This window comes from Colius striatus, chromosome 21, assembly GCF_028858725.1.
Source record: "Colius striatus isolate bColStr4 chromosome 21, bColStr4.1.hap1, whole genome shotgun sequence".
Classification (NCBI taxonomy): Eukaryota; Metazoa; Chordata; class Aves; order Coliiformes; family Coliidae; genus Colius; species Colius striatus.
The window spans coordinates 8,856,184-8,868,424 of record NC_084779.1 but is presented as its reverse complement, the minus strand read 5'-3'; the positions used below and the strand labels follow the sequence as shown (position 1 = coordinate 8,868,424).

The 12,241-nt window shown below is 47.7% G+C and overlaps 1 protein-coding gene across 1 annotated transcript; it reads right to left on the bottom strand.

Moving 5' to 3' along the window:
* Window positions 1-621: 621 nt before the first annotated feature.
* On the bottom strand, window positions 622-11,993 carry LOC104563722 (probable glutamate receptor). The gene is made up of 12 exons (XM_062012941.1): window positions 11,910-11,993; window positions 10,632-10,760; window positions 8,150-8,253; window positions 6,133-6,164; window positions 5,361-5,420; window positions 4,686-4,865; window positions 3,945-4,171; window positions 3,327-3,424; window positions 2,900-3,117; window positions 2,101-2,326; window positions 1,355-1,602; window positions 622-845 (listed from the first exon to the last, which is right to left on the bottom strand). The coding sequence occupies exons 2-12, from the start codon at window positions 10,670-10,672 to the stop codon at window positions 744-746; spliced, it is 1,536 nt and encodes a 511-aa protein (XP_061868925.1). The 5' UTR covers window positions 10,673-10,760; window positions 11,910-11,993; the 3' UTR covers window positions 622-743.
* Between the last annotated feature and the right edge of the window lie 248 nt (window positions 11,994-12,241).

Here is a 12,241-nt window from a genome sequence, read left to right as displayed (position 1 = left end):
CTGTAGTACTGTTGGATTTTAACTATCAGTCTTCTTCCTAAAGCCTTCTTGATCAGGTTAACTAGGTAAGAAAAAGTATCCTCTGTGGATAAATAGTGAAACTTTTCCTTTGGTGGGAAACAAAGGACAAGCCCATGTCTGGCATTTCTTAGCTCTAGTAGTTGCAAGTGTGTGGGCTCCCTTTGTGGGTGTTGGGCCACTGCAGAGAATGCATTTGAGGGTTTATGCAACAGTACTGTCCTTTCTGATTCAGAAATGACCTCACAGTGACCAGCATCTTCTGCTTGGAAGACAGGAAGAGTACAGTCTATTTACAAGTAAAATATTTGAGGAGTTCTTGATCAGAACAGTCAGGTGGGAGCTTTAATTTTTCAAGATTGTACCTCAAACTGTAGTTAGTAAACAGAGGCTTCACATTAACCTGTCCCACCTCACTTACTCCCACAGGCATTCATGTACTTACACAGTAAACTAAAGAAGGACTCACCATCTCAGCTTTCCTTTGCCATCCTGATTTATCTTCCCTGACTTTTGTTACATTCTGTCCCTTACCAGTTCAAATTGTTCCAAGCCACTTCCATTTTCTTCTGTATCCATCTCCCACCAGTGATCAGAAGCTCTCTGTGTCTGCAGTTAGAAAACTAACACTCTAGCCTTGCAGAAAAACATCCTCCTACACAGGTGTGGTTCCTATGGGATAGACACTGTGTGAACCTCATCCCTGCCCGTGCTGGAGGCCGTGCTCAAGCACTGGCCCTGCCTGGAGGCTCCTGGCTCGGCCGTGGATTCGCCTTTATACGCAGCCGGGTGCAAATCTCTTCCGTGAAAACAGAGCAACAAGACTTCTGCAAGACACAAGGGGAGGAAGGGAGAGGGTGAGCTGTTCCATCCCAGAATGCAGGTGAGCACAGCCCCCCTGCTGGGACAGACAGACAGCCTGAGCACCAAGGTGCACGGCCAGACACCGGTGCAGTTTCATTTACATGTTGTTTTCCTGCTTGTCAAATGACTTAAGAACAGCCATACTTGAGAATAAACTTGTTCTTGGTGACTGACTCCTCTGTACACACTCAGCACACTGGGATGCAGGTTGCCTGCACAGCCATTACGGTAAATGTTTCTACTTAGTACTTTTGGAGGGTTATTTTGTTACTGCTGCCCTGTTTGGGGTACAGTGTCACACAGCCCCAGCTGTGACATTTGAGCACTTCAGAAAGTGAATACAGAGCAAGTCCTGCCCCCTCAGCCTCACCCCTGCGTGATCAGTGTGGAACTGCAGCTTGGTGCAGGGGGGAGCACGGGGCCTGAGAAAGGATCAGAGGAAGCAGGACAGGAGCCCGTCACCATCACCCACCTTCACGTGCCCGGCTGCCAGTCTGCTCTTGTTGGAGAGCTCTGCCACAGCTGCAATCACTCCCAGAGCAAGGCCAATTGCAAGAGTGAGAAAGAGCCCTCCCAGAGCCTGGGGCTGCAGAGGACTCCATCTGTCTCTGCTTCTGTGAAGGCAACTGCTCTCCCACCATTTGTTACGCAGGTAGTCCAGGTCCCCTGACTCACGCAGCTTGAGGACAGCAATGGAGAGCTTCTTAGTCCATGGGGATGCTGGCAGCAGCAGAATGAGAGAGAGAGAGGAGGATGGGACAGATCACAGCCACTGTAACATTTTTAAGCAATTGCTGCTGCACTACCAAGCAGGGTCAGATGTTCATTCCACCAACAATGCAACAGACTGAGGCAAGGGCTTTTCTTAGGTAACCATCCCTCTCCTGCCCCAGCAGCTATGACAATGCCTGCAGAGTCATGCAGAGTGAAGGTACTTTCAGAAATAGAAGCAGTCCTGCCCCACAGGAGAACAAACTGCCTACCCTGCTAAATGCATGAGGAGCTCTGCCTTACCGGGACCGGGGCGAGCCAGAGAACCCAAAGGAGTCGAGGACACCCGAGAGGGTCACCAGTTTGCTCAGACTGGGTTTCTGGTGTCAAGGCAGAAAGTGTGTGCAAGTTCCAGGACTCAGCTCTGCCAGGCCAATGTCCATCTGCTACCTCAGACCCATCATATCCAAGGGGGATGTGGGACAGAAGTGGTGCTCAGTGACTAACCCTGGGCAGTGGCAATGCCAAATCCTCTGGCTCCAATAACTTCAGGGGCTCTGATCAAATTGCAGTGCCTGGCAGCAGCAAGGTCCTGAGAGATGGATTCCCCAATGAAGGCATAGTTTGATTCCATCACACGTTGAACTGCTTCCTGGTAGGTTTTGACCAAAACGTGGTCTCGTCTCTTGTCCATGTATTCATAGATCATCTGGTGGATGGGATTCTTGGAGTTCTGCAGCCCAAAAATCCAACTGTCACACTTAGTGTAAAACAATAATCCAAAGACATCCACATGTATGTGCAAAAGTTGCAAAACAATTTGGAGAGTAAGAGTACTTAAACCATTGCCCTTTGAGCCCTCTGCATGGAGCTGGCACACGTTTCCTCTGTAATGCACGGTGTTACAGGGATCTCAGTGTTGCAGGTGACACCAAGTTGGGTGGGAGTTTAGATCTGTGTGAGGGCAGGAGGGTTCTACAGAGGGCCCTGGCCAGGCTGGAGCTGTGGGCTCAGGGCAATGGGATGAGGTTTAACAAGGCCAAGGGCTGGGTCCTGCACTTGGGCCACCCCAAGCCCAGGCACCGCTCCAGGCTGGGGCAGAGCAGAGGGGCTGGAAAGCCGCTGGAGGGAAAGGCCCTGAGAGGGGCTGGCTAACAGTGGCTGAATGTGAACCAGCAGCATGCTCAGGTGGCCAAGAAGGCCAGTGACTCCTGATGGGGGGTGACAACAGGCACAAGTTAAAACAACCTGGCCCCAGCTGAGGTGGTCTTGGGCACGTGTGTATGCACAGTGAGGTTCTCTGCACCTTGAAGAAGTAGAAAGTAGAGGAGCCATCCAGGGTCCCAAACTCCAGGTTCCTTTGCTTCACAAGGTCCTCGAAGGTCTGGACGGGGAGCTGCTCGGTGCCGGCGCCCAGCAGCACGGTGAGGTTGGCGACGTAGGCGGCCAGCAGCGCGATGGCGAACAGGCACCACACCGCGGCGATGACACGCAGCGACAGCGCCTTGGGCCGAGGGCTCACCCCTGCACCCCACAGATGTGAGATGTGTGGGGAGTGATGGAGGGTGAGAGAGAGAGACAGAAGACTTTAGATCCACGAGCCCCAGTTAAACCTTCCCTTCAATTAAAGGCCAAACTGCAGACGTTGCCCTGCAGCTACTTAATGCACAAGCCTTAAAGGCTTATAAAGCCCATGCTGCCCCCCCAGCTTTGCTGCAGCCCTCCTGGCTCACCCTGCAGAGCAAGTGCCCCTGCTCCAAACCAGAGGCTATTTAAGAAGGTAAAGTGGTTCTCTTCGTTCTTTGGCTCATTCCATTCACAGGGGCTCAATCTGTGGGGAAATGACAGGATAAAACCAGACACTCAGGGGAGAAAGCACAGCTAATTGTGCAGTGTGCTGCAGCAGTGCACATAGCCTGGAAATGCCCTTTCCTTCCGTGGTAGCTCCTCCTTCACCCGAGTTCCACTGTAACCAGTGCAGAGGAATTACTCCTGCTCAATGCCTCAAGTAGTTTGCAACAGTGATGGCTCAGGGGGTCTTGAGAGACCTGCACGTAGGAACATGGTCATACTTCAAAACAAACTCTGAAAAAAGTGAGACAGAAGAGCTGAAGCACCAACACACAGTCCTTTGGCAAACCCAGGTAATCCACATCAAGAGATACGGTGCTGTTCATGGGGAGATGCTACTCTTAATGCTGCCTTAGTCTGATGTGACAGAAGTTTGTTTAGCCCTGGTTCTGGACCCACACAGCAAAATGCAGCCTGATACTTCCTTTAGAACTGAGATCTCTTCACACCTGACAAAGCAGTTGACTTGGACATAATCTGTGAAACAAATTCATTTATACCTGGCAACAAGAAAGAGGCAGAAGCACGTCAGCACATAGGCAAACAAAAGGCCAGTCCAGGTCTCCTTACTGAAAGGAGACAGGAAGTGGAAGAAAGACATCTCCTGAGAGACTGTGTCTTTTCGAAGCAAGATTCCAATCCCGGTCTGCAGGAACGGTGTGGTGAAGGAAACCACCTCTTCCCTCGCCGACGTCACTGTCAGCGGAGCCACTGCAAGGTCTGCTTCCTGCAATGGAGATAAAGCACAACCAACCATCCAACCTCCCTCAAGATGTCTGTCACTCAGAATGCTTCCCAGGTTGAGTGAGCAGATTTCTACATGGCAAATCATGAATACCATCCTAAATCACTTCCCTGTGTCAGCAGACAAGAGCCATCCTAGACTGTGAGCTCCAAGAAATAGCACAACTTTCCATTTTGCACTGCTCAGTGCAATGGTATCTGATTCTGGTTCAGAGGAGCAAAGAAGGTTTAAATCAAGTGTTACCAACAGTTGAGAGAACACTAGCCACAGGGAATGGCACAGGGTGAGGTAAGATGTGCATTCCAGCATCTCCTTGAAGAGTCTGGGGGATTAGCACTGTGAAAGTGCCAGGCTTCACCTTGTGAGTTCAAGGTTAAGCTTTACTTAAAGCCTTTACCTTTGTTTCCTTAGTGAGCTGTTATTCTAACAAAGCCCAAGAGCTGCTATCACTGTTTTCTCCTACAGCTACTTGCCAAAGTTCTAAATGGAAGCTTACCTGTGTCAGAATTTCTCCAATCATCCCTGTCCAGTTGCCATTGGAAGCGATGGCACCATACTGCCCATCGCCCACCACCTTCACCTTGTAGCTGAAGTGAAGCATTGCAGCCAGTGCTTTCAGTAAATCCATGCAGTACCCCTCCAGTTCTGCCCTTCTCACCATCATGTAAGGATCTTCCTGCATATGGAGGGAAAAGCCCCACAGTTCACATGCTCCCACATCCCTGTGCAACTGGTCATCATTAAGCCTGGTTTTAATTCCTGCAAATGTGTGAGCTTTACACTGCAGGACAGAAAGAACACACAGGTAACATGACAACCCAGATGTACCCAGAGTAAAAAGGCCTGGCTGTCTACACAGAGCAGCCATTTATAGAAGTGTATGCCCAGTGCATTTTGTAGGCTGGCTTTGGCAGTCCTTGAGTCCTCCTATTGCAAACTACAGACAACTTGCACCTCCAAAACCACTCTGTGATGAACAGGGATATCAGTGCCAAAGACAGACAAACTACAGACAACTTGCACCTCCAAAACCACTCTGTGATGAACAGGGATATCAGTGCCAAAGACAGACTCAACCCACCCCCTTGCAAATGTATGGGTGGGGGGGAAAAAGGCAAAGAGTAACTCCATGTATTTCCCAGACACCACCAGTGTTGTGTCACTGCCTTACCAGGATGGTTGTGACAGTCAGAGTTGGAAGAGCCTCTTCTGGTCCCCTTGAGCCAGTGCCCTGCAAATCAAAAAATGAAGAAGAAATAACTGGATTTCAAACTGCCAGACTGGTCCCACTTAGCCAGGGCTTGGTCCTAACTTGGGGTAGGTGCTGGGGGGGTGGGTGTGCATGTGCAAGAACTCTAGCTATAAATCTGCCCCTGTAAGCTGCAGCAACCCCCAAACCACTGTTCCCTAACAGTAATTAATAAATCACAAGCATTTCACTTCATTGTGTGTTGTCAGCACTCTTTGATGAACAAAAATCACTTTAAATGCTGTCACAATTCTTCAGACACACGGTGCATACAGTCTTCCAAAGACATCAATGAATGCTGCAGACAAAACAGTTAGCAGCCAATTAAGGTCTCATTAGAGGGCAATTCCAGAAGACACAGAACAGTAGGACACCTGAGGGGAGGAGGAGAGGAAATGTGAATTAACTTCTGCAGGGAAGGTTGAATTCAAGAGTACATCTTCCAGCCTTACACAGTCACACAACTTGAGATGATTTCTGATCAGCACTTTGGAACAACTCAAGCTTTTATGAGTAAAGCAGTCTCATTCTGTAAGATTTGTTGGCCTTAAATGCATCTCTTTATTCCACAATTACACAGTGATGTTTCCAGACAGACATTAACAGCACTGCAAACCATGGCCACATCTTTTTCTGAACTTAAAATGTAAGACCTTTTGCACACATGCTCTGCACCACCAAACATTAGACATACCTTATTAACAGCATCATCACTCCTTGTAGCTCCTGAAAAAACACAACAAAAATCAACTTCTTGCAGGGCTTTTATTTACAGCTCCTTAAAGTGAAGCTTCATCCCCTCCTTCTGTACTGCACTTAAATACAGAACCATTACCCCTGACACACAAGCTCCCAGGGCAGTGACTTGCAGCAGTTTGGTTCCTCATTCACAGCACAGTAATAGTGTGAAACAAACAGAAGCAGAATTGCACAGTCAGGTTCAGGCTGCAAAAGGTTCCAATTGTGACTTAATGATGATGGCTCTCATTCACACCTTATTGCCCTCCCTGACAGGGTGAAAAGTCAGCTCTCCTGCTACTTAACTAAGATTTCCCCCTAACTCCTGCAAAACATTGTCTATGACTCTAAGGAAAAGCTCTGTAAACAACCAGAAATTCATCATCATTAAGTTCAAAACACCAGTGCTTTCTTATTCTTCCATCCTCTGCTAATGATTGGGTCCTACTGTCAAGGTAGCCAAAGGAGCTGCAGCCCCTGAAGCAGAAACCTCTCCAATACCTCCTACTCTGTTCCTCCCTCAAATGGTAAGCACCCTGACTTCTGCTCCCTATGAAAACTAAAACCTCCAGAAGGCACATGGCCAAAACCAGAAGCCAAGAGTGAGAGTGTTAAAGAAAGAGGGACCAGGAAGCCTGTCCTGTGTTGAATCCTGTCAGAGAACAGAAAGCATGTAACAGTGATGAAGAGTTTAAGTGCCATGTCAGTGCAACCCTGCAGACAAGCACTGCAGGGAACACCAAGTGCCAAATTGCCATGATCTGTACTGACCTGTCAGTTGTGCTTCCCATGCCTCAGTTTCCCGTGTGTGAAACCAAAGCAATGGTGCTCCCCTCCCTGGTAAAAACACCGAGATCCACCTGCTGCTGAGGCTGGTGACACTTCTGGGTTCCAGTCTCTGGTCTGTGACTTTTAACAAGTCCTGAGAAAACTATTTGATCCAAAGATTCCCCTTCCCACCCCAGCTGCTGGAGAGCTAAACTACACTGACTGAAGTGCAGAATGAAACCCACAGTTGTGTCCCTGTGACTCACTAGTTGCCCAGGATGTTTCTTCTGGAGTGTGTACAGTATTGCTGCCTGGAATCAAAGAATTCACAGTGCAAAAGCCAAAAATCCCTCAAGATTAAACAAACATTTAGGGTGCTTTCAGTCTTGCAAGCAAAAGCTGAGTTTTTCATTAAATATAATACCATATTCACTGATTGGGCCTGGCTCATTCTCTGGGTTTGCATTCTCTGGCCTTGTGTGCAACTCCACATCACTGGAAAACAAAACTCGTTTCTTCCCTCTCTCCACTTCTCCATGGGAGCTGGAAATCTTCACAAAGGAGTTCTCTTGTCTCCCTTTAGGAACTCATTAAAGCCAGTAAAAGCATTTTGAGGTTCCTTTTTGAAGACCTGCTAGGGTTTCTTGGAAGCACACAGGCTGTACTGAGGGCCGCAGCTCCCCACAGCGGCGCTGGATGCAGCTGTTCAAAGCCCCATTGTGAGAACTCCTGAAAGGACCAGAAGTAATCAAGTTGCAGCACTAACTCAAGGCTCACTGCAGTGACACTTCTCAGAAGCCAAGTCCTCATTGTGAGAGCCCACAGAAATGTAAGACAAAGAAGAGGCTCATCCCTCCACTCTTGTTCCCCAAAGGGGGCTGGCTGCAGGAAATGTCTGTGGTTGCAAGGCAGCCTTGTCCTTGCCCGGTCTCTGAGCCTGCTCAGCCTTCTAGCAGAGACCACTCTCTGCTTCACCTCCTGTGAAAAAGCCTGAGCCACTGTTAAGACCTGTCCTCCTTGCCTTTCTACTCCTTCCTCCCTCTCTAGGCTCTTGCCTCTGTATCCTTTGCCAGCACCCCCTCTTTCTTCTTAGATTAAGACAAAACTCTGTAAGCACCAGCAGTTACAGACTGAAAGAATTCACATTCTGTAGGGAGCCAATCCAGATCTGGATGCAGCCAGCATTTCTGGATCATTTTTCTCACCTGCCTGGCTTGATTCTCTCAGGAGCAGCATGGTTGTAATCACACAGATCATGAAGTGAAGGCTGTTGTCCATTGGAGCAGAAATATCCACTGGCAAAAGGAAGCTATGAAAACATTCAGTGACAGGTCACATTAAGTTTCAGGCTGCTGCAGTGTTTTTGATTGCATTTGTCAGGACACCATCGCCCCAGAAGTTATAAAACCTGTATTTAAAATGCCCAAGAAAACTTCCCACTCAGGAGACTGTAGAGGCAAAACACAAATCCTACCTTTGGTATTACTTGCTTCTGACTGATGCTCAGAAAGCACTGGCCTCAGCTGATCTTACCTCATCAACTTTGATGAAGCTTTCCCCAGCCCTGCACTCCCGTGGAAGCTCTTGCCATCACAGCTCAGGAGCTTCCCTCATTTATTGGGTGAAAAATTCAGAGAAAGAGAGAGAAAACTGACACACAAGATTCCTTCTGGGTTCAATTTAAATGCTGTCTTTGTTGTTGTTGTGAAAAAGCACTTCAAAATGAGAATACTCTGATTGGACTCACATCTGAGCTACAGTTCCTAAAAAGTAATTGCAGAATATAAACAAAGTGGCAGCCAGAGCAGCACATGAACTGAACAGCAAAATCACCCACTGGGGCACAGAAAGGAGAGTAGCAGCAGTCTTCAGAATGACCCAGGGAGGAGCTGCCTTGTTCCTGGTGCCTGTAACCTCTAAATCACTGCTACTTTTCCCCTTACAAGTCAGTACATATTACAAAACCATCTTTATTTAAAGGAGCCAATCAGAGCTGGTTATATTTCACCAACCAGAGTGTAAATGTGTGCAAATAAAGAGAGATTTTGCAAAGGCTGACAGATGTCTCTAGTCCAATTAAGTATTAAAGAGAAACAGAATCAGAGAGAGAATATTGGGAGGGCAGATGGGTTCAGTGCCTTCCAGTGTGCAGAGCTCCTTAGATACTGTTCAACTAACCACTGCCACATCCATAAACCATCTACCTGAGGAGGTACCACAGAGTTGTCATGCTGGCTTTATAATAAAACAAAGGAATGACAAAGCTACTTTGCTAGAATCAGCTCTTGCTCCTCAGAAGGTTCTCAGTCTTTCCAAGTGTAAATGAAACAGGCAACTCCTCAAGCAGACCTCTGTACACAGTGCTGAAGGAAGGCACCAGGGTTAAAACAGCAGGGGAAAAGATGAGCAGCTGTCAGCTAGGAAGGAGACAGTCTGTTGCACACAGGCTTTGACCCTTGTCATCTAGAAGGAGAAGAGCAGTGACCAAAGGCAGTATCTCACTTACAGTGACTCCTTCAGTGTCTCCTAGCTCCCTTTGTCTGGCTGGGTACCAGCAGAAGCAACTCGATGACCAGTCACAATGAAACTGCTGCAACACTGAACTCTCACAGGCTTCAAGGCTCTTATAAAGACAAACCAGAGGGAGGAGCCAGGCTAAGGGGTTTCTGCAGAACATGTCAGCTCTACTGCAGCCTCCAGGGGCACCTGGGGTTTTGGGAAAGAGGAGGAGACTACACCCAGCAAAGAGGCAATATCTGGAAGCAGTTTAGTCCAGTAACTTGAATACTGAGACTGAAAATTTTATTAGTGGCCTGCTGCATGCTCCTGTAGAAGTCCTCTCTCTGTAGAGCTGTGTCCTATCAAGCTGTGCCCATGCTCAACACTTTCTCCACTCTGTAACTGTCTCAGGAGATCAGCTGGGAACTCACATGTAACACCAAAAAATCCCAAATGTTACATGCATGTAGTACTTCCTCGCAATGCCTCAGCTGCTGAAGGAAGGCCAGAGCTTCAGGGGAAGCCATTAAACTCTGCTCAGTTGCATTTAACACACACTCACAGCAGTGAAATTCCTGGCCCCGTTATCCTTCCATTTACTAGCTTCACTTCAAAAGTGAGCTAAAGCACAACACTGCCAGCTGGCTCATTCTGTTGGGCCAGGTCACTTATAAATACACACATCAAGGCACTGTAATAACCATGAAGTGCCTTCACAGGCATTCAGCAGAGTGAGCTGTTACAACTCCTCTCCCAGGGAGCTGGAGCACATCCACACTTAAGGAACAAAAATTTACTCTCTACTTGACTGCAAGATGGAAAATGCTCCAGCAGCTGGCACCTCTTGGCCTTCTTCCCTAAGCTCTTTCCATACATGCCACTCAGTAAATCAATTATGAAACACCACAACACAGCTTGTCTCTGCAGAGTCAAACATTGCTTACATCTAAATAAAAAATGCTCAGAAGGCTGCATCTGGTGAAGCCCCAACAGAGTTCAAGGGGCTGAGCCACAGCTCACTGCAATCAGGGAGAGTCCTTGTATCACTCAGAGTGCACTTCCGAGCCCAAAAGGTGTGAATCATTCTTGCAGTATGAATTATGGCCAGCTGCTAAGATATGTTACAGATAGTAATTACCTCCTCTCTACAGGGCAAAACAGAAAAACAATCCAGAAAGATCTGATCACCTTGGATTTCTCTGTGGGCTTTGGCCTCTGAGCAGGTTCATCTCTAGGTGCTGCCTTTAATAGCTTGAACGTGATTTGTTCCTTGCATTCTCACCTCACAGCTAATGCTCCAGAGACTCTGCAGAAGGGCTGCAAGGTAGGGGAAAACACAGCAAAATCAGATAAGCTGAGGCTTCCAGCTGCTTTTCATGAATATTTTCTAGTCCTTAAGGAAACAAACACGATGGGATGTGTTTTCTCACAGCTGGCTGCTAATGAGGGCTGATAACCTCAACCACAGCAGCTGAGAGCAGCTCAGCACAGACAGAATCAGCTTTTAAAGATACAATCAAATGTTTATCATCAGTGTTCTTAAACACTGCCTTGGAGGCCTACAGACCAAATCTAGCTGCTTATAACACCCTGCTTCTAATTTGGAAACTCTGGACTTCTAATCCCACAGTTTAATGAGCTCAAACACACAGAGTCTGAGGCCCCACAGGAAGAGCTCTGGGCAGGGAACACACTCGCTGTCTCTGTGACAGCCAGCAGGGACACAACATGGGCTTTCTCCAGGCAGCGTTACCAGTGTGACAGATGGATGAGCTGTGGCCAAGGAAGTGTTCTCAGACTTCAGTAGCACCCCCCTACCCACACAGCATAAATGGTCTCAGGCAGTGTAACAAACCAAGCCATGAAGGCAGTTACTGCTGATTTCACAAGCACCCAGCAAGTTCCATCCAGACACCACCTTTAAAAAACTTGGACAAAGGAAAGCTTTTTCAGTGCTGCAAGGTGCTGCCTCCTGTGAGGCATCCCCTAACCACTGCTACTCCTGTGAGGCATCCCCTAACCACTGCTACTCCTGTGAGGCATCCCCTAACCACTGCTACTCCTGTGAGACATCCCCTAACCACTGCTACTCCTGTGAGGCATCCCCTAACCACTGCTACTCCTGTGAGACATCCCCTAACCGCTGCTACTCCTGTGAGGCATCCCTTTAACATCCCTTTACTGCTGCTACAGCAATTAGAGATAAAATTCATCCCTTTGTAGAACTTGGGTCTTTGAAAAGACACAAACAGGCCTTTTAAACACTGACTACTTTCTAAAGCTGTCAAGTTGCATGTACTTTCTTGCTTTAAAGATAAAAAAGCAGCAGCTCCCTGCAGCTTTTCAGCCCCAAACTCAAGTACTACAGTGGGACTTTTCATCTAGAGAATGTTAATGAAATTTGCCTTGTGTTAGATACAATGTGAGACTGATCTTGGCAGATGACACATTTTGCTGCTGATTTACCTTTTTTCCCTTCAGAGGCTGCAGTGATATTGTAGGGTCACTTCAGTGCATGTTGCAGACCTTTGTTGCACAAACCTCAAGGGCCTCTCATCCAAATTAAGAAGATGAGCAACGAAGATCTGAGCCAGGATGGAAAACTGAGAGAAAGTGTTGAGCAAAACACGCTGAAGACCATTTGAAAAGATTTAGTCAGAGAATGTAGCCCCTCCCAGCCCCTGTCTCCATGTCATGATGGTGCCTTTAGCTACAGCTGCACTTCAGTTCTGGTATCTGTTTGTATACCACAGACTACTAGAGGTGTGGTATGTTACAGCTGAAGAGTCACAGCAGGA

Excerpts from the sequence above, each read along its gene's own strand:
- LOC104563722 (XM_062012941.1), bottom strand. The coding sequence starts at position 10,672 with ATGAACCTGCTCAGAGGCCAAAGCCCACAGAGAAATCCAAG. Across the intron at positions 6,165-8,149 it reads GAGAGAATCAAGCCAGGCAG|GAGCTACAAGGAGTGATGAT; the intron begins GTGAGAAAAATG and ends GTGTTTTTTCAG. Across the intron at positions 1,603-2,100 it reads TGGCATTGCCACTGCCCAGG|CATCCCCATGGACTAAGAAG; the intron begins GTTAGTCACTGA and ends TGCTGCTGCCAG.